This window comes from Budorcas taxicolor, chromosome 4 (assembly GCF_023091745.1).
Source record: "Budorcas taxicolor isolate Tak-1 chromosome 4, Takin1.1, whole genome shotgun sequence".
NCBI lineage: Eukaryota > Metazoa > Chordata > Mammalia > Artiodactyla > Bovidae > Budorcas > Budorcas taxicolor.
This window is the reverse complement of record NC_068913.1, coordinates 46,597,132-46,621,088: the sequence shown is the minus strand read 5'-3', so window position 1 is coordinate 46,621,088 and position 23,957 is coordinate 46,597,132. Positions and strand designations below refer to the sequence as shown.

At 36.5% G+C, this 23,957-nt stretch overlaps 1 protein-coding gene across 1 annotated transcript in view; it reads left to right on the top strand.

The window, feature by feature from the left end:
- Window positions 1-23,957, top strand: part of RELN (reelin) — a 536,555-nt gene that overhangs the window by 509,586 nt on the left and 3,012 nt on the right. Inside the window, exons 53-64 of the mRNA XM_052638374.1 lie at window positions 1,355-1,532; window positions 4,036-4,211; window positions 4,362-4,468; window positions 5,559-5,801; window positions 6,413-6,588; window positions 9,593-9,666; window positions 10,457-10,618; window positions 11,350-11,507; window positions 13,560-13,779; window positions 15,258-15,455; window positions 16,301-16,399; window positions 20,975-20,980. Of these exons, the coding sequence (XP_052494334.1) occupies window positions 1,355-1,532; window positions 4,036-4,211; window positions 4,362-4,468; window positions 5,559-5,801; window positions 6,413-6,588; window positions 9,593-9,666; window positions 10,457-10,618; window positions 11,350-11,507; window positions 13,560-13,779; window positions 15,258-15,455; window positions 16,301-16,399; window positions 20,975-20,980 (1,797 nt within the window). The remainder of the gene's footprint in view (window positions 1-1,354; window positions 1,533-4,035; window positions 4,212-4,361; window positions 4,469-5,558; window positions 5,802-6,412; window positions 6,589-9,592; window positions 9,667-10,456; window positions 10,619-11,349; window positions 11,508-13,559; window positions 13,780-15,257; window positions 15,456-16,300; window positions 16,400-20,974; window positions 20,981-23,957) is intronic.

The window sequence follows — 23,957 nt, the reverse complement described above, 5'->3', positions numbered from 1 at the left end:
AAAGGCTTAGTCAGTTAACATGCTAGACGATAATCAGTATGCTTTCAGCCGCAGGTAACAGAAAATTCCATTCAAATTCAAATGACATTTGGCTCAATTGAAAGTGAAATATATTATCTGTATAATGAAAAAAATCCAAAGGTAAGTGGGCTGTAGGATTGGTGGCTTGACAAGGTCAACAGTGTCTTCAAGGACATTATTATTTCTTACTCTCTTACTCTTATTCTTTGCTCCACTGTCTACACATGAATGTCACACTCAGTCTTCAGACTAGTTTCCTTGGTGAACATAGATGTCTCCCAGAAAGCTGGACCACAGTGCATCCTTACCTGTGTCCAATGGAAGAGAAAGAGAGTTGCTTTTGTTTCCAGCAAAGCTAGAGCAAGTACCTCTTTGCATCTCATTAGTACAAATTAGTTCAAGAATGTTCATTCCTTACTCCATCAACGGTTAGGGAAATTATATTATGATTCTCATATGACTCATCTAGGCTGAAGTGGGTGCTGGAGAGCCACCATACCCTCATTGCCTCATTCCCCCCTCTTGTTCTCACTCTCTTTTTTTATAGTGAGGTATATAATTTACAGTCAGTAAAATGAACACATTTTGATTGTTCCTCACGATTTCTTCACCTTGTATAATCCATGTAACCACCAGAAACAAGATACAGAATGTTTATATCTTCCCAGGATGTTCCCTCATGTACTTTGAACTCTTTCCACCAAAAAAGGGTAGAATATGTTAATATAAGGTTAATTATGACACTTCTATTTTCCCCAGAGGACAAAGAAGAGCAATGATAAAATTAAAATCTCAGGGAACTTTTCCTTTAATATAACCCTTCAAAATTATTTTCTAATTAGCATAGTTACTCTGAGAATATTGATTATCTTTAGGGGATTCAGAAGCTGCTGTTTCCCAACCACCTGAAGGCCGTGTGTATGCTGACAAGGCACTGTCAAAGGAGTTATTTACCTTCTGTACAATTTCAGAAATACAGTTAATCTAAATTGCATTGCAGCCACTGGACTCCAGTTCATAAGTTGATTTTTAATAGTTACAGATTTGTGTTTTAAAATGTTCCTTTTGCTTGACATAGAGGTTCCGCTGTATTTTCATTTTGTTTTACAAGCTTACTCACATATTTTAAAATGTAAGTGGAACTGGCTTTAAACTTACATTACTAGAAATAGAAAGATAATGATGGTCCAAAAACAGCTTTTATTAACCCATTTCATCTTATCAGAATGGTTTAAATGTCCTTTCTCTTGAATACTGAATGTACATGCAGGAATATGGACCTGAATAAAGCTAACTTTTGTTCTTCACTCCTTTGCTCTTGTGCTGCCAATAGTCCAGTAAGGTTTCGGTTCTACCAGAAGCACTCAGATATGCAGTGGGCAATTGACAATTTCTACCTGGGCCCTGAATGCTTGGACAACTGCAGAGGCCATGGAGATTGCTTAAAGGAACAGTGCATCTGTGATCCAGGATACTCTGGGCCAAACTGCTACTTGACTCACACTCTAAAGGTAAAGTTAAAGCACCCGAAGAAAGCATGTACCCTCATTCCAGGTCGTGCATCAAGAGCCAACTTAACAGTGAAACTAATAATTTATAACCTTGTTCTTTGGGACTCCCAGTAAATAAATCCTTTGGACAGAATCTTAAATATATATATGTGTGTGTGTGTATATATATATATATATATATATATATATATATATATGGTTTATTAAATAGAAGAATAGTAGGACCAAGTGCTAGTATGTTTTACCCACTTAATAATATAAACCAGTCTGTATGGATTAAAGAAAATACTCTGTTTTGGGGGGTTTTATAGAGCAGACTGTTAAAGTCAATATTAAACCTTCCTTAATTCACTTTTTTCAGTAGATATACTATTTAAATTAGGAGGATACTGTTGTTATGAAATAAAGCAAATAATATTGCTACATTATCACACACAAAAAAAACAAGTTTTCAAAAAGGTGGAAACAGCACTAGAATTTTTGTTCAGAAAGTGTTGTGATTTGTTGACTGCTGAAATGTGGTTGCGTATTAAATAAGAATAGAGAAGTTAGTCTTGGAAATTTTAGCTATTATATCGTTATTTAACATGCAAAGTTGCTCAACACTGTTGCCATATATATATATAAATTCTGTTTCTGTGAATAAATATACTGTATTTATCTTACAATAACAGAAAAATGACTAAGTTAAAAAAAAGTACAAGTGATTGAAACTGAGTGTATAAGTGACAAACAGTGTAGATAAAACCTGTCATTTTGTGACTTCCTGGTGGTCCATTGGTTAAGAACATGTCTTCCAATGCAGAGGATGCAGTTTTGATCCCTGGTCAGGGAACTAAGATCCCACATGCCACAGGGCAACTACGCCCGTGCTCCACAATTACTAAGCCCATGCACTTCTACTAGAGAGAAGCCCCCGAGCTGCAACTAAGACCCAAGCAGCCAAAAATAAATACATGTTTTAAAAAACTGTGATTTTTTTCTACAATACTGCAACAACTTTGGAACTAATAGATTAAAAACATAAAATTGGAGCAATGCTCACTTGTATCTGAAGCTGTTAGTTTGTATGTTATCAAATGAGATTATGAGAAACGTAGCCACAGGTAATAAATATTTTGATGTAGAGTCTTTAGTGAACATTTGAATTCCATTAGCATTCTTCAGTTGGATAAGAAATTGTAGAAATCTATATTATGAACCCTGAATCAAATATTTCTAATGAGAGTTTAACATGATTACCAAAGCATGTCTTCTGACTCTTGTGTTCTCACATATAAACCTCCAGTTATAAATTGCATTTATTTGCTAACATCAGTGAGGTGAAGTAAGGCTAACATGTTGACCACATGTCTTTAACTATAGAGTTGATTATGTTCCAAATTTGAAGAGGGTCTATCTAAATCATCTGAACCATACAATAAGATAGCAACTAAGACAGCCTACCTAAGAAGTGAAAAGGTATATAGTTTTTCTGTAAACAGCTACTACAGTTGCAACTATAACATATTGTTTTCATGACATATTTCTATCACTAAAAAAATAAAAAGAAAAATGAAAAAAAAACTGCCTCAACCTAATGCAAAACTGTATTATGGACAAAAAGAATGTCCTCTGGACAAAATGAATAGAAAATCAAGAGCTTGACTATGATGTGAGGAAATGAAATAATTGAACATAAAATTAGCCATAATGAACCCTAATATTTTATTTATCTATTCTGTTTTGGAAATAGACTGTTCCTGGTTGGTGGTCCTTTTTAGTCAAAAGGATAAACTGGAGACTCAGGGGAAATATTTTATTCTATATTTTGAGTTCTTCTCCCTATCATCCTGAATCTTGGCCCTGACAAACATGTGAAAAGTCCTTTAAATTGCCTTCCAAGATTGTTTTCTTTTGACTTCATACAGAAAGGTTTGGTTTCAAGTGTCCCTGCCTAACCAAACAAGACATTTTAAGTTTGTTCTGTGTTGGAAGCTGAAGGGTCCTGGGTTCCTGAAATAGTCTCCAAGGTGCAGGGAGTGGAGGGGGCACATATTTCCAAGGAGAATAAGACAATCATTCAGGGAATACTGGGACAGGGGGAAGTGCTAAAAAATCTGTTTTATCTCATTCCTTTAATTTTTTAAAATTGTTCTTCCTGTTTCATAATATCATAATAAATTACAAGAGTACTTTCCATAATATATAAATAAATATTTTGAGAGTATATGCTTAAGTTTTTTACTAAACTCAGCTTTACAATTGTTCTATTTTAAGATTCTTTCTAGATTTTAAATTCCAGTAATTAAGCATTATTTAAGCAGTTTAAATGATCGTCAATAGATAATGGACAAGAATATTGTGGACGTATTGTGTTGGGTTTCTTTTAATATCTTTCAGAAAAACATTTGAAATCAACTCTAATTTTTAAGCCAAGATGTAACTTTGTATTGTCTTAGCTATTCCATAATTATTCTTTGAAGTTTTTACTTTTAAACGCATACCACTTACTTTTTTCCAGACTTTTCTGAAGGAACGCTTTGACAGTGAAGAAATCAAGCCTGATTTATGGATGTCCTTGGAAGGTGGAAGTACTTGTACTGAGTGCGGGATTCTTGCAGAGGACACTGCACTCTATTTTGGGGGATCCACAGTGAGACAAGCTATTACTCAAGATTTGGATCTCAGAGGGGCAAAGTAAGTCAATTTTTTTGTTATCTTTTGTTACAACTTAGCAAATTGGCCCCCAAACAAGAACACACCTATGAAAGAAGTTGTTATCCAGGGCTTGAGTAGATAATTTGTTCTAACTCTCTGTTCTGATGGCTAATTTGTGCTTGCATTCAGATTCCTGCAGTACTGGGGGCGCATTGGTAGTGAGAACAACATGACCTCCTGCCATCGGCCCATCTGCCGGAAGGAAGGCGTGCTGTTGGACTACTCTACAGATGGAGGCACGTTTCAGGGGTGAAAGCCATGCCTTGCAGCGGATTCCCAAATTCCAGCCATTGCCCCTCAGAAAAGTCTCTGCAAAGCTTTGCTGACATGGCAATGCAAACAGTGAAAGTCACAAAGAGAAAGCTGGAGACCTTGGTTGCATTCCAGCCATTACACATTCTATATTTGTAACTTCTGTGTTGTACAAAATCTACCCAAAAAGGGAAAAGAGAGAAATCACATTTTTAAAAAACTCCAAGCTTATGAGTAAAGACAATAATCACGAAGCATAGCTGAAGCTTGATTATAAATGATACAATTAAGAAATAAATTTTTGCATAGTCTTCCAAGTAAAAGATAATTTTAAAAACATTTTAAAGTGTTTTAAAAAGCTTTTGTGTGAACAAGCATATAATAAATGGTATAGAAAATCTATAAGACAGCATTAGTAGTTGTGGAAAACTATAGTCAATTTGTGAGTCTGTCACACACTATTTTAACAAGATTTTGTTTCCTTATTTTGAAGTAGCTAGAACCAGACGAGTAGTACCATGAGGTCTTTAGAAAATCAGCATTAGGGGATAGGTATCATTCTTAATAACTGGCAGATAAATAGATGACCCTACCTTTAACGTATTTTAGGAATTCAAAGGTGTTTTCTTAAGTAATTTAAACATTCCACCTACTGTCTTATCAGTTGATTAGAGAAGCTTCATATTGATCCAACAAATCACAAATTGCGTAGAATTATAATCACTATATTTTAAAATACTAGGAGTATCTTATCTAGAAAGATTTAAAACACGGGTGTTTCTCATTATTTATGAGAAATAATGCATATAGGAATCAAGAACAAAACTTTAGAAGCAGAAAATATTTAATTTTTACCTCAGTATTTTTATTTTTGCCCAAGTATTTCTAAATACCCTTCCCCTTATATCATCACTCTCATTTTGAAACAGTTTGTTAATACTTACATTAAAGTCAGTGAAATCACTTCTCATTATCTGGCTGAAGATCTTTGGAGAACTTGCAGTAACTGCAATATATTGGTGGTTTGTTGTGTTTTTTCCAGTATGTTACTATGTCGGTATATTTGTTTTATAGGAATTACTTGGACTTTGCTCCATGAGATGGATTATCAGAAATACATTTCAGTCAGACATGACTATATACTTCTTCCCGAGGAGGCTCTTACCAACACAACTCGACTCCGCTGGTGGCAGCCTTTTGTGATCAGCAATGGACTTGTGGTCTCCGGGGTAGAGCGTGCTCAGTGGGCACTAGACAACATTTTGATTGGTGGAGCGGAAATCAATCCCAGTCAGCTGGTTGACACTTTTGATGATGGTAAGGAGCAAGACATTGAGCAGTCTTCCCTGTGTATCTTTTGTTTGCTTATGTCTTTACATGAATTACTACATGAAAAGCATTTAGATGAGTGTCTACCGTATAGTTGCTGATCAACGAATGTTAGCTATTATTTTGCCTAATAGTTTATACATCTTCAAGGTTGACTGCTTGTTGAAATGTCAACAAAGAATTTAATAAATCCCATTAAAGACAAAATGTCTTGCTCTAAATATAATTTGAAATTTCAGCAGCCCCAAATAATTTCAGTTTCTTTAAGAATTTCTATATGCAGAGATACATATTTTATTAGTTTGAAAGTATTCCAGGAAAAATCTTGCAATGGTAAAAGTTACCCAGACTAGCAATTATATTTTAAAAGTTGGGTAATTGTTGTACTAGCATTTAATAATCTTTTCTAGATTTGATTGCTATATATATATATATATATATATATATATATATATATATATAAAATACCAATTAAAGAAAATAAAAATCAATCTTAAAGGGTAAGCAAAGAGCTAGAGCATAGACTTCAAGTAGATCAACAATAAACAATTAATTTAAGAGAATAACATGCCATAATTACTTCCAATTTATCTTAACAGAAGGCACCTCCCATGAAGAAAACTGGAGTTTTTACCCTAATGCAGTGAGGACAGCAGGATTCTGTGGCAATCCATCCTTCCACCTCTATTGGCCAAATAAAAAGAAGGACAAGACTCACAATGCACTCTCCTCCAGAGAACTCATTATACAGCCAGGATATATGATGCAGTTTAAAGTAAGGGGAAGCGGCTCCTCCAGGCAGTCCGGTGTTACACTTGGGCGAGGGAGTATGGAGAGAAAGCTTATTTGAACAACTATAAGGAAATGATTGATTTCATTCATTATAAGAGACTTTATTTTATGAATAAAAGAAGTTATCTTTCACAAAAGCCTTTATCTTATAGGATTATTTGAACACAGATATATTGAGACATAGCAAGACATGCAACTGTATTATATCTCAGATATGTAATCTTGACTTCGCTTTTACAAACCTTGGAAATACAAATCTCAAGTAGGTGCCTCTGTCTATCTCTTTCTTTGTCTCTATCCCTTTCTGTCTCTCTCTCCCACTAATTTCTCTACCACTTTCTCTTTATGCCTATTTCATACATCAAGCTTTGCTTCTTTATATGTCCTTTTTCATTATATCTTTCCATTTTTCTTTTCTCTCTGACTTCCAAACAGCAAACCTGTACATTAGCCCAATTGAAACCTCCCAAATCCTCAAAGATTTGAAAAGGACTCTCACTTCTTATTAATAAATGCATATTTTACTCATATAAAAAAATGAAAGAGAAGGCATAAGGGGTAATTAGTAGACAAATTAGAAAGATAAAGTACTATCGATTAATGTCTTATTGCATAAAACACTAAAAAGGGACATTACAGAAATGCAGTTTATTACTGGATCATTTTAAAGAGACAGATCAGTTGTTCTAATGCCCTTATTTAAAAAGATGTGCTACGATGACAGTTAACGGAAAGAATCCTTATTAGCATAAATAAAAATGTGTTTGTAGCTGGGAGAAGGGGGAAATGGGGAGTTAATATGTATAGGGTTTCAGTTTTGTAAGAATTCCCAAGTTGAAGAAAAAAGGCAAATTTTCTGTTTTCCTCAGCTTTGTATTAAACTCTCCTTCAGAGACTGGAGGTTGAGGCAAGTCCCCCCAAATGCTACCACCCCTTCAGGACTATCCTTACCTTAGTGACATGAAGGACACTCAAAGCCACATCCAGTGTTACACTACCCCTAATTCCAAGCCACGTCCCTTAAGAGTGAAGGCTTTTCCTCCCCCAGGCCCGCATCACACTTATATTTTTGATTAAGTTGGTTGGGGCCTCCTCTTTCGTTGCTTCTGTCAACCCAGAAATGAAGAGACTGAAATTTTCTGCTCTAGCCAAGTCAGTTTGTTCCTTTTAAAAAAGAAAAAAAAAAAAAAACTTGTCCCCAGAAATTTAAGAATTAAAGTGTCACTAAATCTTCAACTTTAAAGTCACCATAGACTTTCTGAACACCACGTGCAACACCTTTCACCCATTCCTCGCTTTTTCATTTTCTCTATGCTATTTGGCACTCCTGTTCTTGTATTCTCCAGCTAGTGAAATTCTCTTTCCCCTCAGCTTCTGGGTTCTCTGCTGCCACTCCTCTTACCTTCTTAAAAGCTATGTCTATCTCCTTTTTGGCTCTTCTTCCCTCAACCCACTAAATATCAGCATTTCTTAGTACTTCTCCCAGGCTTTCCTCTCTTTTCATAGACATTCTCACTATTGAGAACTTCATTCATCCTCTGGCTTCAAGTATCATATCTTTAAGGGCAACTCCAAGATTTGCATATCCAACCTTGACTGGCTCATCAACATTTAATTCAGTACTTTTAATTGCCTGTATACTTTTCTACACCTTTGAATTATTGGCATCTCAACTCAATATGTTGAATAGTGAACTTCCTATCTTCCCACTTCTGCTAACTCCTCTCTCTGATTTTCCTATTTCTCTTGATGGCATTGCCTCTTACTTATTCACCAGCTCTAAATTTTAATTTAGTCTTTGATTTATCATTTTTCACATCTAATTAGTTACTCCATCTTTTTAATTCTAATTCCCTGTATTCCTGACACCCATCCCATCTCTTCTCTTTGCACTGTTACCACCTTCATTCTGGCCCTTATTAAATCAGTAGTCCACTGAGTAGTCTTTTCCTATCTAATCTCTCTCCACTTCACATGTCTTCAGCAGCACAGATTGATCCTTACAAAGCACAGCTTTGATACATCATTCCACTGCTCATTGATGAATTCTTTTCTTTTTTTAAGTGAAATATATTTGACATATGGCAGTGTGTAAATTTGATACATTTATATATTATAATACAGTTGCCACAATAGTGATAGTTAGCACCTGTATCATGTCACATAATTATTATTTCTGTTTGTAGTTGGAATAATTCAGCTCTCCAACTTCTGAAGAATTATTTTCTTACCCACTTAATCAGATTCAACCTCTCCTTCCTATGAAGCACCAAAGCATTTTATTTTTTTCTGGTTTCCATTTCCACTGCTGGAATACACTTTGTATTCTCTCTATGAAACCATAGTTATTTTATGAATAAGCATATAGTATGAAGTTTATAGCACCAGCCTTCCCTAGTGTCAGCACTGAAATAGGACTTGTTGATTGAGTAGATGATTAGAACTTAAATTTGAATCACCAAGTCTTTATAGCATTTATGCACTGTTGATGATTCAAGAATTTAATTATATGTGATATGGAATACTTTTATCTACATGGAAATGGAAAAAACTAGGAATAAATACTAAGTATTTTAAAATTACTATTTTTAATTACATATAAAAATGTAATGGTAGCATCAAGGAAGTTAGTAAATCAATGAAACTATCTTGAACCAGTGATACTTTGTTTCTTTCCATTAATTCTCCTAAAACTACTTTCCTTTTGACCAATTCATCTTCCCCAAATTTACAATTAGTATGTTATACTAATTAAGTAAATATAAATAGTAATTTTTAACCTTAATTCTCATCTCCTTGCAAAATGGTATGACTTATACAAAACTCAAAAGCACGCCTTCTTGGTGTCTGGCAGGCTGCTCTGTAAAAGCTTCTTCAAATACTTCTTGGTTACTTATCAGAGTCATAATGAAGAGAGATGGGAGTTCTCGTTAATGATAGGCATTATTTAATCTTGCTGATACATATCAATTATCTGCTTGTTTTAGATTGTGGTGGGTTGTGAAGCCACTTCTTGTGGTGACCTTCATTCCGTAATGTTGGAATACACTAAAGATGCAAGGTTTGTGAAATCACTTTTTACATTTCCTCCAAATGTGTATATACAATTCAAATGGTTGTCTGTTTTTAAGGCAACTGCTTATAGGGAAGCATTCTTATGTATTAGAAGTGGCAGTTAATTGCATGCATGTGAAAATGTTATTTGTATAAAATTCACAATGTATCTTATTTTCAATTTTTCCCTCAAACCAAGAAAAATCAATTTCATTCTAGGCTGCAGCCAACAAATTTTGTATTTTAAAGTAAGACACTATATTTGTCCTCAAAGTAGAACTCTCTTTTATTTATGTTGCTTGTTTTCAACCAACCCTAATAAAAATATAAATCAATGAAAGATCTGATTATGCTTTAGCTAGAGTCACATCCCCTAAAGCATAGTAGCACTGTTGACTATAAGTCTGACTTAGTGCAGTTATCTCTTTAGGGTGTCTATAGGCCTGCCTCCCACCACCACTTTGAAAAATGAATTCTAGTAATAAAGTTTGGGTAGACAGAGAATTTTGTCAGTCAACTCCAGGTATAGTTCTTGTAGTAATATCAGGGAGAAGAAGCCACTAGAGTCAGCTCTGTGCCTGCTATTATTTTATTTTGTCATCTGTAACTATGTTAATGTGCTTATAAAGAGTTAGGGTATATCTTATTTGAAATAATTTTCAATTTTTCTTTTTATTAAATGTAATTACATATAGGTATATATGAAATTTATATTAAAATTTCTTAATTTAACCCAATCATTAAGCATTACCTTGACATGAGACAGCTGTCTAATGCAGCCTCTCTGGTTTCTGCAGGTCCGATTCCTGGCAGCTCGTTCAGACCCAATGCCTTCCTTCCTCTTCAAACAGCATCGGCTGCTCCCCCTTCCAGTTCCACGAAGCCACCATCTACAATGCTGTCAACAGCTCCAGCTGGAAGAGAATCACCATCCAGCTGCCTGATCATGTCTCCTCCAGGTAGGCTGCATACTTAGGTAAACTGTGTGGAATGTCCTGTGAGTCTCTGCAGAGCTCATGCAGTGACTCGACAGCAACTGATAAAAGGAGTCTAGACTTTTAGTTATAGCCCTAGTCCCCTCTCCCCTCATCTCCCCGCTCCTCTCTCTGCCCCATGCTCCTAAATGGCAACTCCATGTGCCCATAAGAAATAGGATTCTTCTTTGTAAATGATTCACAGACCTCAACTTTTCTTTTAATTAAATACCACAGCACACACCAATCTCAGTCACAGCCCCTAAGTGAAAAATGTCCCAAGACTTGTACTTGGCACCACAACTGCCCTAGTGTTCGATGCTCCCAGAGGCTCTGCTGTTCCCCCCACAACCAGTGCCCACTGGGGTGTGCCAGGCTAATCAGGTTATACTGAGTTGCAGGGTAAATATAATGGAGCACAGTCTTCCTAGAGTAGCATTTATTTTCCCCAAAGATTTGCAAATGACACACCACTGTAGGAAAAATGGATATGGGCTTATTATGGAATAGAACAGGAAATGCACATAAATTTTTGAGGAATTTTGGGGGTTTACTTCCAGAGTCTGAGGGGTACAAGTTCACTCACCTCTGCCAATTGGATGCTTCGGGGGAAAGTTTTAGAAGCCCTTTTCTTAGAAATAGCCCCTATCTCCAGAGACTAGAGGCTGGACACACCCATGGGCAACAAAAGCCTCCTGAATCCCTTCTGCTTTCAGTGCAACACAGTTCCGCTGGATCCAGAAGGGCGAAGAAACAGAGAAGCAGAGCTGGGCAATCGATCACGTGTACATCGGAGAGGCTTGCCCTAAGCTCTGCAGTGGGCACGGATACTGTACCACCGGTGCCGTCTGCATCTGTGATGAAAGTTTCCAAGGTCAGAATCCTGGTTTGTTGTTCTTGACCCAGGAGACAGTAAGGTTCTGCTCATCTCAACATGTGTGCAAAGGCCACCAGGGAATGGATAGAAACTCTGGCCTGAGGGATTTGAGATAGATGATGCACTCTTTGATCACAGACTTATTTACCTTGGGGATGAATTATGAAGGATAATTTTATGCTATGTTCCTTGAATTTTTTAAAATGCAGATTGTATCCACCCCCCTTGAATATTCTATAGTACCTTACATTCTCCAACTTCCACGTGACTCCCTGCCCCAGCCTCTACCTTCCACACTTGATTTTTGCTGTGGGCCTCTCTCCTTCCCTGCCTGGCTGCCTGTCCCCAGACATTGGACCAATATTCTTTCTTCCTTGGGCTCTCCCAGGGGCAGCAGCCCCTGGCCTCCCAAGATGGAGCTGACAATTCAAAATGTTCTGTTTCCCAGGTCTCTTCATCACATACACATACAGAAAAACCTTCATAACTCAAAAAATACATTTTTACTGCTTCAGTTTCTAGAGGCTGATGATGCGTTTCGGGCAAAGTATCTACTCAACTGCTGAGATCCCAGGAGGTTGCTCTGTCAGTCCTGTTTGAAAGCCTGCAGCCCTGCTTTCCTTTGATGAAATGTTTCTCACAGGTTTCAGCCTCTATGTTACAAAGTTCACTGTATCCAATTACTATTACATCCTCGGAGCCTAATTCTTGACAAAGAGCAATGCACACTAAATTTTTATACTGACCCCTTACATTGCCTTATGCTTTACTGTTTACACAAGTATCCCCCCATTCATTCAGCAGAGTCATTCAGTACTTATGATACCCACCCCCATAAATTAACTATGTTGAATGTCACCATTATCACTTTATAGGTAAAGAAATTGAGGGGAGCGTAAGTGACTTCCCTAATAGTACATGTCGGAAAAAAGACCAGAACCCCAGGTAGTTCTTTCCAATCAGTCTCTATGTCTCTCAGAGATAAGAGGTTTATCCAAAGAGGACCAGAATTAGCTTCTCCCAAGTGTACAATGCAAGAACCCATAGATTTGGATTCTGGAGTAGAATCTACTTAGCTTTCTTGATGGATGCTATTTCCTTGCCTCCAAATGAAATGAGTATGATAAATGTAGACTGCTGCACATCTCTGATGTTAGAAATTCTTAGCCTCTGTCTTCTTCCCCTGGTCGTCTTATTGCTGAGACCAGCTGGGTCTGTCCAAGTGTTAGCTAGAGAATTTGAACTTTTAGGCAAATGAACAACTCAGCTGTCTCACTAGGAGTCCTAGGTGTCTAGAATTTGCCCTTTTCTCTGATCCAGCAGAACTATGAGCTTTTGATTTTGAGTTAATTTAGACATTGAGAAAAGTTGTGCTTTCCAGTCAAGGAAAAATGTAAAGACATACACATTTGCTAAAGTAGTGCCTTCCTTAAATGCCTCTATTGCAGTTCTGTTATCTCTGAGAAACACTTCCAGTTTATTATTCCTGTATTTATTCCAGCTTCATTATGGAATATTTTATATGTACTCAGTATTATGCTAGGTATTACAATCCAACAATGAATAAAATATAGACTCTGTTCTCAAGAATCAACTATAAGAGCTAGAAGGAGAACAAGAACATGACTTCTTTCCTGCTATTTTCTTATCACCCTAGGGGAAAAGAAATTATGTTGCCTCTCATGCCAGGGTGAGAGCTCCCTTCTAAGACCCATGGCTGGTAAACATGCTAGCCCAGCCAGACGCTGTGTTTTGGTTTTTTTTTTTTTTTTGAACAATGGGCTTATACCAGTACTAAGTACATTAGCACCTACCTGTTTTAGTAAATATCAACTCAAAGATAATATGACTTTTCAGCAACATAAGCCAATAACTGCTGAAATAAAAGAGAAATATTTATCTCTAGGAATCTATATCTGCTTGGTATTTTGTCATTCTTACAGTAAATCTGACATTGATTGGATTAAATGTGAAATTGAATGCTTATTCATAATCTTCGATGATTCTGCTTGTTCCAGCTAATTTGTGCAACTATTCATTTCCCTCTAGGCGACGACTGCTCTATTTTCAGTCATGACCTTCCCAGTTACATCAAAGATAATTTTGAGTCGGCAAGAGTCACTGAGGCAAACTGGGAAACTATTCAAGGTGGAGTGATAGGAAGTGGCTGTGGGCAGCTGGCACCCTATGCGCATGGGGACTCGCTCTATTTTAATGGCTGTCAGATAAGACAAGCTGCCACCAAACCTCTGGATCTCACTCGAGCAAGGTAACAAAACTCCTGTGTTGTAGTTCAGATACAGAATCAGTCACAAGCACATCACTGTCCATTGTTAGATATGATCATGAACTTCATGGCATGGGTGTCACTAAGCAGTAGAAACTTAATATCAGCTGAATTTGGTATGAGAAAGTATATGTTTTCACAACTCAGAATTATGATTTGCTTAAATTTAGTATAGAGTTTCCTTGTGAGTGGTGGTAACATAGGCATAAGCTTAGAGAAATGGTCAAATATAAAAAACAGAGAAGTGTATCACAGTAACACAGTGCTATAGGTCGGTTGTATGTCAATAAAGTTGAAAAGTAAATAATTGGTTATGAATAATCTATATAGATAATTTAATGTGGATCATATGCAAGGATGTAAATACAAATGTGAGTGTGAAGATTTATAGTAATGCAAGCTTATATAGTCCTATATTTAGCATATGTATCTACAAATGGAAATGGAAGATTGATGGTTGGATAGATGGGAACTTTAAAAGTTCACACAGTTTAGGAACTGCACGCTAATGTAGAACAGAGAAGACAAAGGAAAAGAGACCCAGGAGGGTTGAATTTTCTTCCCCACCTGCCCTTCCAGCTCTGCACCTAAGCCAGAGAAAACACAGCTTTTTGTCTGCCCTAAGAGTAACTTTGCTTTAAATTGATTAGTGCATTTACAGGTTTAAGTCTAGCAGTTTATTTGACCACCTATTAATCACTCTGTTAATCACTCAGGAATTTTATTAATCACTTTAGGAATCTTATAAAGATAGATTTCCTATGTTTAAAAGTTATATCTTCTAAGGGCAAGGATGCCTGTGAGAAGCACATCAAACACAACAGCAGACATAGTCCAGAGCCTGCATGTCTAACTCAGTTTTCCCTCTTCTCTGATCTCCAGACATCTTTTCCTAAAATAAACATAATTTATCCTAGTCCAGATTCTGTTCAGCTTGAAGCTCCTTATAAAAAGCATATAGCATAGAGACACAGTTCTTGAGTCACTAGCCTATTGTGTTCCCCCTTTGCCTGGCCAAAAAATAAAGCTACTCTTTCCTTCTCCACCGTAAAAAGCATATAGAGTAAATAGTATGGCTTTATTTCTTGTCTTCTGCATGTCCTCAGCTGCCTATTTGGCTGATATCACCTTGCAGAAAACAGAAGGTGTTTCAGGAGAAATGTTCAAACAAGATTTCTAACATCAAAGGAAGGAAGAAAAAAGATCTTTGAAAGTCAGAATTTTCTCTGTGTAGAACACCTTCCAAGCTTATTTTTCATATGTATGATGTAAAAGATAGTAAAATAAATTTTGTTATTTATGTGACTTAGTCATAAGACTGGATGCTTCTATTTTTACCATATTATGAACTTGAAAATTTCAGCACTTAGAAACAAGATTTTAAAAAATAAAGTATAACTCCTTGAATACTACCTGACTTTTGTTTAAAAATGAATTCTCCTGTGTTTTGTTTTTTTCAGCAAAATTATGTTTGTTTTGCAAATTGGGAGCACATCACAGACAGACAGCTGCAACAGTGACCTGAGTGGCCCCCATGCCGTGGACAAGGCCGTGCTGCTGCAGTACAGCGTCAACAATGGGATCACCTGGCATGTCATCGCACAGCACCAGCCAAAGGACTTCACCCAGGCTCAGAGGGTGTCCTATAACGTCCCCCTGTAAGTGCCCAGAAAGGAAAATCAACAGTGTGTGATGAAGTTATATGAACAAACACCACAAAGTCAGTGGTGGCAGAACCAAGACTGACTAATCCAGATCCCCAAAGTTGTGGTACTATTTCCTGTTGGGACAACTGACAAAACTTGGAGCCAAGAATAAGAGCAAGAGGGAACAGAGGAAAACAATTAAATACCAAGGTGCTTTGTGCATATTTCCCTCCCAGTAATGTGTTTCTAGTCCTTTAGAAGACAACATTTTAAATCTCCTTCTGGGTACACTGGTTTGAGAATTTGCTGAGGATAGGTAGGTTTGTCAGTTTTACCTGGCATGGTACCCTAAGTGTCTAGCATCTAACCCATCACACAGAAGGTACATCCATTTGTTGACTGAAGATGCAGCTCTTCCAGGTCCTAGTGGAACAAGGGGAAGAAATGAGAGAAATGTAGAAGGATTGTAAATCCTTGAGTAGCCAATAAAATGTGATGCTGCTTAGAAGAATACTGTGACCTAAGCAAATCTAAATTCCATACCCAAAGTTCTGTTGATTTAGAGTAGCCTATTGTATTTATTGGACTTCCCTGGTGGCTCAGATGGTAAAGCGTCTGTCTTCAATGTGGGAGACCCAGGTTTGAGCCCTGGGTTGGGAAGATCCTCTGGAGAAGGAAATGGCAATCCACTCCAGTACTATTGCCTGGAAAATCCCACGGACAGAGGAGCCTGGTAGGCTACAGTCTATGGGGTTGCAAAGAGTCGGACACGACTGAGCAAAGGAGTGCATGTATTGAATTTACCAGAAGGTTCTCTCTTATCTAGTGTTTGACCTGTCTTCTTATCTGTAACCTAGGGAGGCACGGATGAAAGGAGTTTTATTGCGCTGGTGGCAGCCACGCCACAATGGAACAGGTCATGATCAATGGGCTTTGGACCACGTGGAGGTCGTGCTGTGAGTATCTGATACATAACATCTCATGTCCATTTCAGAAAGGTTTGAAATTCCTTTGATATGGCATGCTCCTTAATTCAGTAAGAATTGTTCCTGATGAGAAACCCCCACAGGATCACTTTGGCTTCCACTCTTCCACAACTGCAAACTATAGCTCTAGTCAACAAGTGATATTACAAGGCCCCAAGTATAACTTAATGTACCTTAGAAAACTTCAGTAAGTAACAGTTTATATAACAGTTTGACAATATTAATTCAGTGGGACTGGAACAGAAGTCTCCAGGTAAATGGGATCAGTGCCTTCGTGAAGTCTGGGTTGCCTTATAAAATGGAATGACATCCTGAAAAGAAAAAGGATCTGTGCTGGTCGATGTGCAGAGAATCACTAGTTCATGTGCCTGATTACAAACACCTATCCAAGCCACAGATGCCTGGGGCATTCTTCCATTTAGTGACATGGTCAAAACCAGAACAAAGAATTTGGTTTCAGATTCCTCGTGATTTTAATCCCAGCACCTAAGAAGTCAAGGGTGCCCCCTCCATGGTTTCTCCCATAATAAGGTTGTCAGCACTCTCAACTAGCTGGGTTGACTGTTCCACAGAGATGACTTGCTTTTTTTCTAACAATCTAGTTCCTGTAGAACTGGAATGCTTATGTCTCGGCGGGTTCGGACTGATGGCTCCAAGTGGTTGGCAAGGAGAGGCGAATCTTCTCGGTAGATAGGTTCAAATGTTCATTCTGTTTACAAAATAGAAAATGAAATCAGCTCTTTGGCTGATTTCAGTCATTTTGAAAGCAAATTTAAATGATTAATTGGTAGGAAACCTACCAGATTTGTTTTCTTTCAATCATAGCCATGGGCTGAATTTTTCAGTCTTGAGTTAGTCCTTGTCCTAGTTTTCACTGAGGCACCTGCTTGCATGGCATCCATATCAACCCCCAGATCCAAGAGCAACCCAGTCCCTACACAAGCTCCCACTGTGCGCTCTGCTGCTTTGGACCACTTGCTGGGCTCTGCCTCCATAAGAGAAGGTTGATGTTTATAGTAACAGTCCAGACTCAGTTGACTCCATATAATGAGGCTGATGTTTCACTTAGATTTTGATCTCCTCAGACTGCATTATGCCAGGAGACTGGACTAAGCTGAGCTCTAAAATGAATGATTTTTGGTAAGGTCAGAGAGAGCAAGATATCCAGACAGACCAAAAACCAACCCTACATCCATTCTTCCCTGGCTACTTTCCTTTCAAAGGAGTGCTTCTCAATCTGATTGAACATGAGATACACTTAAGAGCTTTTGGAAGCATCAACATGTGTCCCAATGCCCATACCCATCCCTATGGACAATCTGATTTCCACTGATCTGCAGTGAGACCTGAGCATCAGTCTTTTTAAAAAGCACCTCAGTTCATTCTAATAAACTGTTTGAGAATCAGATTTAGAATTAGTAACTAGTTTTTATCTTTCAAGTCTCTCTCTCAGTTTACATTAATGGAGCTTCCTATCCCTCACAAAGCATTACCAACTTTTATGAAAAGTTCAAAATTTGACAGTCCTCAATAGAAGGCAGGGTGCTAATACTGACCTTGGGTAGATGTAACAAATCTTACATGTCATGTGTTTGAATAGATATTTCTTCTCCTCCCACCCAGCCGAGCAATTGCAATGATCCATTTCAGATTTCAAAGGCTTATCATCACCACAGTTCCTTCCCACAGAATAAAATTAAAGAGTAAGTGGGTCAGAAGTACAAATATACTCCTTGGTATGAAATAACCCCTTCACAACTCGGGAGTCAAACGGAGGTGACCTGCTGCCTCAAAGGTTCACATCATACAGTTCCCAAGGGAACCTTCTGGTATACCTGGCATTGGTATTAATTTTTATAAGCAGCTGCCAGCTTCATGATATTCTTGTGATATTATTACAAGAATCAACCTAGTGTTTCTGGTATTTTTTCTGGAGCAATAATCTGCATTTGTAAAGACTTTACTTTTATTCCGTCTCCAGAATTTTAGTACTTTGAAGAATTTATCACTTACCAGCCACCTGTCTGCTCTCACTCTGTATGATTTTCTCAGAGTCTCAGGGAACTAAAACATTCTGAATGCAAAAAGGTCATTGCCTCACATGCAGAGTATTACATGACTTGAGTTTTATTCAGAGTCTTCTTTTCAGTGAATGATTTTAAATTATAACTTTATACATGCAACCATAAAATTTTACATATTGATAAGCGTATGTATACATTATTATATGTTAAAATTTGTTAAAACTAAAGGAGTTAGTTTGTTTTCCTTCTTTTTTGGAAGGAAGAAATATTTCATAAAGTTGAGTTTAATCAATAAGTTGCTTTAGAAATACCATACAAAGAAATTATCTTTTCAGAACTATATTTTTGATTTTTTGCTTTTGTATTAGGATTTAATATGTCCATGCCACTGTAGTCTTTTAAACTACATCTTTTCAGAAGACTCACAAAAAATTTTAAGGCATTTGTTAGTTAATATGCCTTCCATAGCTGTACATAATTTATTTTAATTCATTCATTTAATGAGCTTAAAATTAAAGTTCCAGATAATTCAGAAAAATAAAATAATTTTTCCAAGTGTCTTTCAAGCAGATAAAACACAAAGAAACCAGCCAAGGTTCATGTCACAGTTCACAAATATTACTAATTATATCTTTGCTGCAGCAGATGTATATTTAGAAATAGGTGAAATACTCCCATAAAGCCCTATTAAATTCAAAATCTCATCCTAATTAATTATACTTATGTATAATAACAGTTATATAAACTAAGATTGTTGGTTTTTTAAGTGTGGCAGGAACAGGAGGCTGAGGTGCATACCTAAAGAGATACAAGCCCTACCTAATTGAAAACTGCAAATAGGGCAACTGATATGTTTTTTGCAACCAATGGTTGGAGGTATACATTTTTAGAATGTATTTTTTTTTCTGAGTAAAGACTGGCCCTAATATAGCTTTATTGCCATAGTTTAGCTCTTTTGCATGTGCACTAAGGACACATGCTAAAAACTCTGAGAAAAAAAACCTGTGATCACGCATGGTATCTTGAGTCTATCCTCAGTACTGCCCATCTTAGTGAGAAGATACATGAGTTTGATGAGAAAAAAAAAATGTAGCACTTTTGAAAATATTTCAAGGTTTAGGAGTGCATCCTAAATGAACAAGATACAGAACATATTTTTAATTTAATAGTTTAATTCTAAAATACTCCATCCAGAAGGATTTGAGTTTCATAAATATGGATATACAGAATAAGCCCCACACCATAAAGATAAAAACTACCGTTTTGGCATTTAACAAGCAAAGTCACTTATGCCTTATGCTTGTTTGAGAGTGTAATCTCCCCACTCTGATGATTTTTTCAATAAAACCTGTACATGAAAAGCACTTCATGATGATTAGCCCTTGCTAATCTGCCACAGAGCAGATGAACCAAATTGACAGATCACTTTTTCCCAGCCTCACTAGCTTACAAAAAGTCCTCATCTGTAAAGTCTGAGTGATGCAGTGTAACACAGTCATTGACAATCAAGTGTCAGAAACCTAATTTCTCTGAATTCGTTGGCTAGTGTAGAATATTTGTTTTTCCGTAAATGTTTGTGAATACATTTGGGCAGATCCCTCACAAGATCCATGCTGGTGGGGTCTTCTTAGGATAAAAGAGAATCTTTTTTTTAACCTTTGTTGCCAGGGCACTCATCCTTCTATCCTAAGAATCTCCCTCACCCAACTATGCATTTCATTCACACATCACATTTCCTGTGTATGTGTCTTAAGTCACAACCTGTCATGTGTATGATGAAGCGGGCTGATTTTTGCATGTGTACCTTGAAAGTAAACTGCTCAGTAAAGAGTCAGCCTTTGTGAACTGAGTTACCAAAAAAGTGAATTATCACCACATTTGCTGAGAATTGAAAACCAATATGTTGCTAACTATGGTCTTAAAAGCATTTATCAGATTTTAATAATATGAGTTCCATCATGGCCATTCCCTCATGCTATTCATTATCAAGATACTGTCATATTTTTGGCACAAATGATTTATGGAGAATAATGTATTACATTTGTTGCAAAGCATATTTATCCTTCCTTAAATTTGATTGTGTTATTTGATATACAGGACTTACTATTTCTAAAAGCCCATTCCTTAATATATTCAGGAATAAGTATCTTCTAAAATGTAAATAATTGAAAAATCAAATAATAACATTTATGGTAGTTATTAAACTGTTACTTTCATATTTATGCTTTATATGCAACATTTATGCCAAATGTAGTACTGTAGCTACATGTACTTTAACACATATGGTTATGAGCAAATATTGCATGTTGCATTACATAGAAAAGTTAAATATATGTATATACTAGGTATAGAAGAATAAGGAATAACTTCTTTAATTTTTATTTTCAAAAGAGATGAAAAATCGTATATTGCGTCTAAACCTGATCAGACTTTTATGACTAATCACAGTGCTGCATGTGTTGAAAGGCATTTTTTAACTTGTGTTATATTTCATTATTTGCTGTCATTGGTTTTCCACTAGAGTAAGGTAAGTCCTCTTACTAATTCTGGGGAACTATTTACTAAGTTTCATTGTTATTACCTATGTTAACTGAGAAATTTTGTGGAAGACCTTTGCAATGAAAAAAAAAAACTGTGAAAGCAAAGTTATATGTAATATTGAGAAATACTGGAACACTTGAAACCTGTATCATGTAAACTTGGTGTTCAGCCAAATTGTAGTAATTCTCTGATGTATACAAACAGCATAGACCAGAGTGCCAATCAGCATGCCTTCATTGGACTGCTTGATTCTGTGCCTGGGATTTTCCTAGACGTTCTCAAAATATGAAAAGCTTATAGGTTTGTTATGAGAGGAAATGAAAATAGAAATGTGTGCACAAGAGCTATGGGCTCTGATTAAATGTGGTGTCTTTCAAAAGATCTCTTGTGCTAGAGATGATTGAGAATGCCTGGACTTCTCAAATCTATTCTGTTAATAAATGAACCAGCAAAAGGGAGTGGATTTATTCATAATATTTGTGAGTTCTAGATCCTATCCTTAGGATCTAGAAAAGGATTGGCCTTTTAGAATACGTATCTACATTTGCTCTCTAATAGGGATACTTTAAAACTTAGGAAAGAAAGTATACTTAGGTAAGACTGGTATCCTTAGGTAAGACTTAGATATCCTTAGGTAAGACTTCTTTAACATATGTTTACATTTGGAGATACTTTAAACCTAGGTAAGAAGGTAAAATGGTTATTGTTTGTTAAACATATGCATATTCTGCTAGAAGTTTCATTTCCCCTAAGTACATAATATCAGATACTATTCTCAGCCCCATTCAGTAGGGAAAAGAAAAATGAAGTGCTCTACATTTGTGAGATATGTGAGCCCACACGTACTTACGTATATCCCTCCTGAAAATGCAAGGCCTTGAAAGTAAAATGTACAGCATCTTCTCTGCAGGGCAGTTTAATTGATTAATTTCAGTGGCAGTGTCCCATCTTACAATCATCAGTATTTCTCTGAAAAATAATGGCAGTCACTGGATTCTTATTTTTGCATTGATATAAAGCATTACTTATTATATCATAAGTTTTGATGAAAAATTACTTAACAGTAAAAATAACTAAATTTCTATGCACTCACATTACTTTTATCAAGTCTCCACCTTCCCCATTTCCTTTAGAATCAACAACAAATCACTTAATTTTTTATGATAAATAACTTAAAATAGTGGCTCCAGTGAAGAATACAAGGTGAACAGTCACTAGTTCTTGAAAAAACTTGCAATATCTGTATTTCCTATGAGGGAAGCATTTTTTTATTCCATATGCTATTTAAAGTCCCTAAACTCCCACAGCAATAATGGAAATTTAAGTTAGCATTTCCAAGAGGTCATTGATCACTCTCCCTTCTTTCAGTGGCTTCCTCAAAATAGAAATTTTTAAATGGACCTAGTTCTATTCAGTCAAGTAAATTGATAAGTCAAGAACCATAGTTGATATGCCTTGGAATGAATATTACCTGCTTTCACTGGAATTGTAATAAAATACTTTCTCATATTAATACTATTGCAGTGAAGAAATAAATCCTTAAAATTCCATCACACCTATAATTATTTTGGTTATAAGTTTATAACTAGTTTATCTATAACTATACATCTATATTGGAGAAGGAAATGGCAACCCACTCCAGTATTCTTGCCAGGAGAATCCCCACGGACAGAGGAGCCTGGCAGGCTACAGTCCATGGGGCTGCAAGAGTTGGACATGACTTAAGCAACTAAACCATCACATCCATCTATATGTATCAAAACCAAAAATAGGGTCCCAGATCTGCTCCACAAAAAAAAAAAAAGAAAAGAAAAGACATAATGAGCATGACATCTTTCAACTGGTTTAAAATTCTTCTAATGTCCAGTCCCATAAATTAGATATTCTAGAAACTACAAGTGTTTAGTAACCATGTGAGTTTATTCATGGTCCTTGAAGCAGGCAGCACTTTGGCATAGCTTCCCATGATGCTTGATTTTCAAAAGCTTATGAACTGGAAAAAATCTACTTTTGTTAGATTCCATCCTGTCACCAGAGATACTTATGTTTTATGTAACAAAATTTTTCCAGTGTGCTTTGAAAATGTGGCCATTTCTAATGTGACTACAAAACATTAGCCATCTATAACAAACATCTGTTGCAAATGCTGAATGCATATCAACATTTGCAGTGATCTAAAGATATGTTACTGGATATACACATTTATTCAAAATTAAAGGATATCCACTGAGTCAAAATGCCTCCTAAAGTAAATATAAGCTCCCAAGCTGGATCTATTATCAAGGTATTAAAGATCTGCAACCTGTTAATATTTATTTTCTCACTCATAAAAAATGAAGCAGGCTTCCCTGGTGGCTCAGCTGTGAAGAATCCACTTGCAATGCAGGAGACATGGGTTGGATCCCTGGGTCGGAAAGATCTCCTGGAGAAGGGAATGGCAACTCACTCTAGTATTCTTGCCTGGGAAATCCCTTAGGTAGAGGAGCCTGGAGGGTCACACAGTCCGTGAGGTCACAGAGTTGAACACGAGTGAGCAACTAAAAACAAACAACATAAAAATGTAGAATTTAAATCGGTCCATAATTAGTTATGTGGAGAAGTTGCTTTGACGCCACACATGCACATCAACTTTTGTTCAAATGAAATGTTCCTGTGTTCTCACATACTGAGGTCACTTTCCCATCAGTTTGGGTTGCATTGAGATAACTGAATATCCCAAGTGTTCTGAGTTTATCTTTTTTCCTTGTAAGATATTTTAACTATTTTAAATTTTCTTTGAATACCTTATATCGTTAAATGTGTTTACAACAGAATAATTTTCATTGCTTTAACTTTGCAATTATTCCTTATAGTTAAAGAGTAATGATTTACAACAGGAATCCAATCAGTAAGTCACCAAAAGTTCAACAAACATGCCATGACCACTCAGGGGTCAGGCAGGAGGCTCAGTGCTATGGTACGGG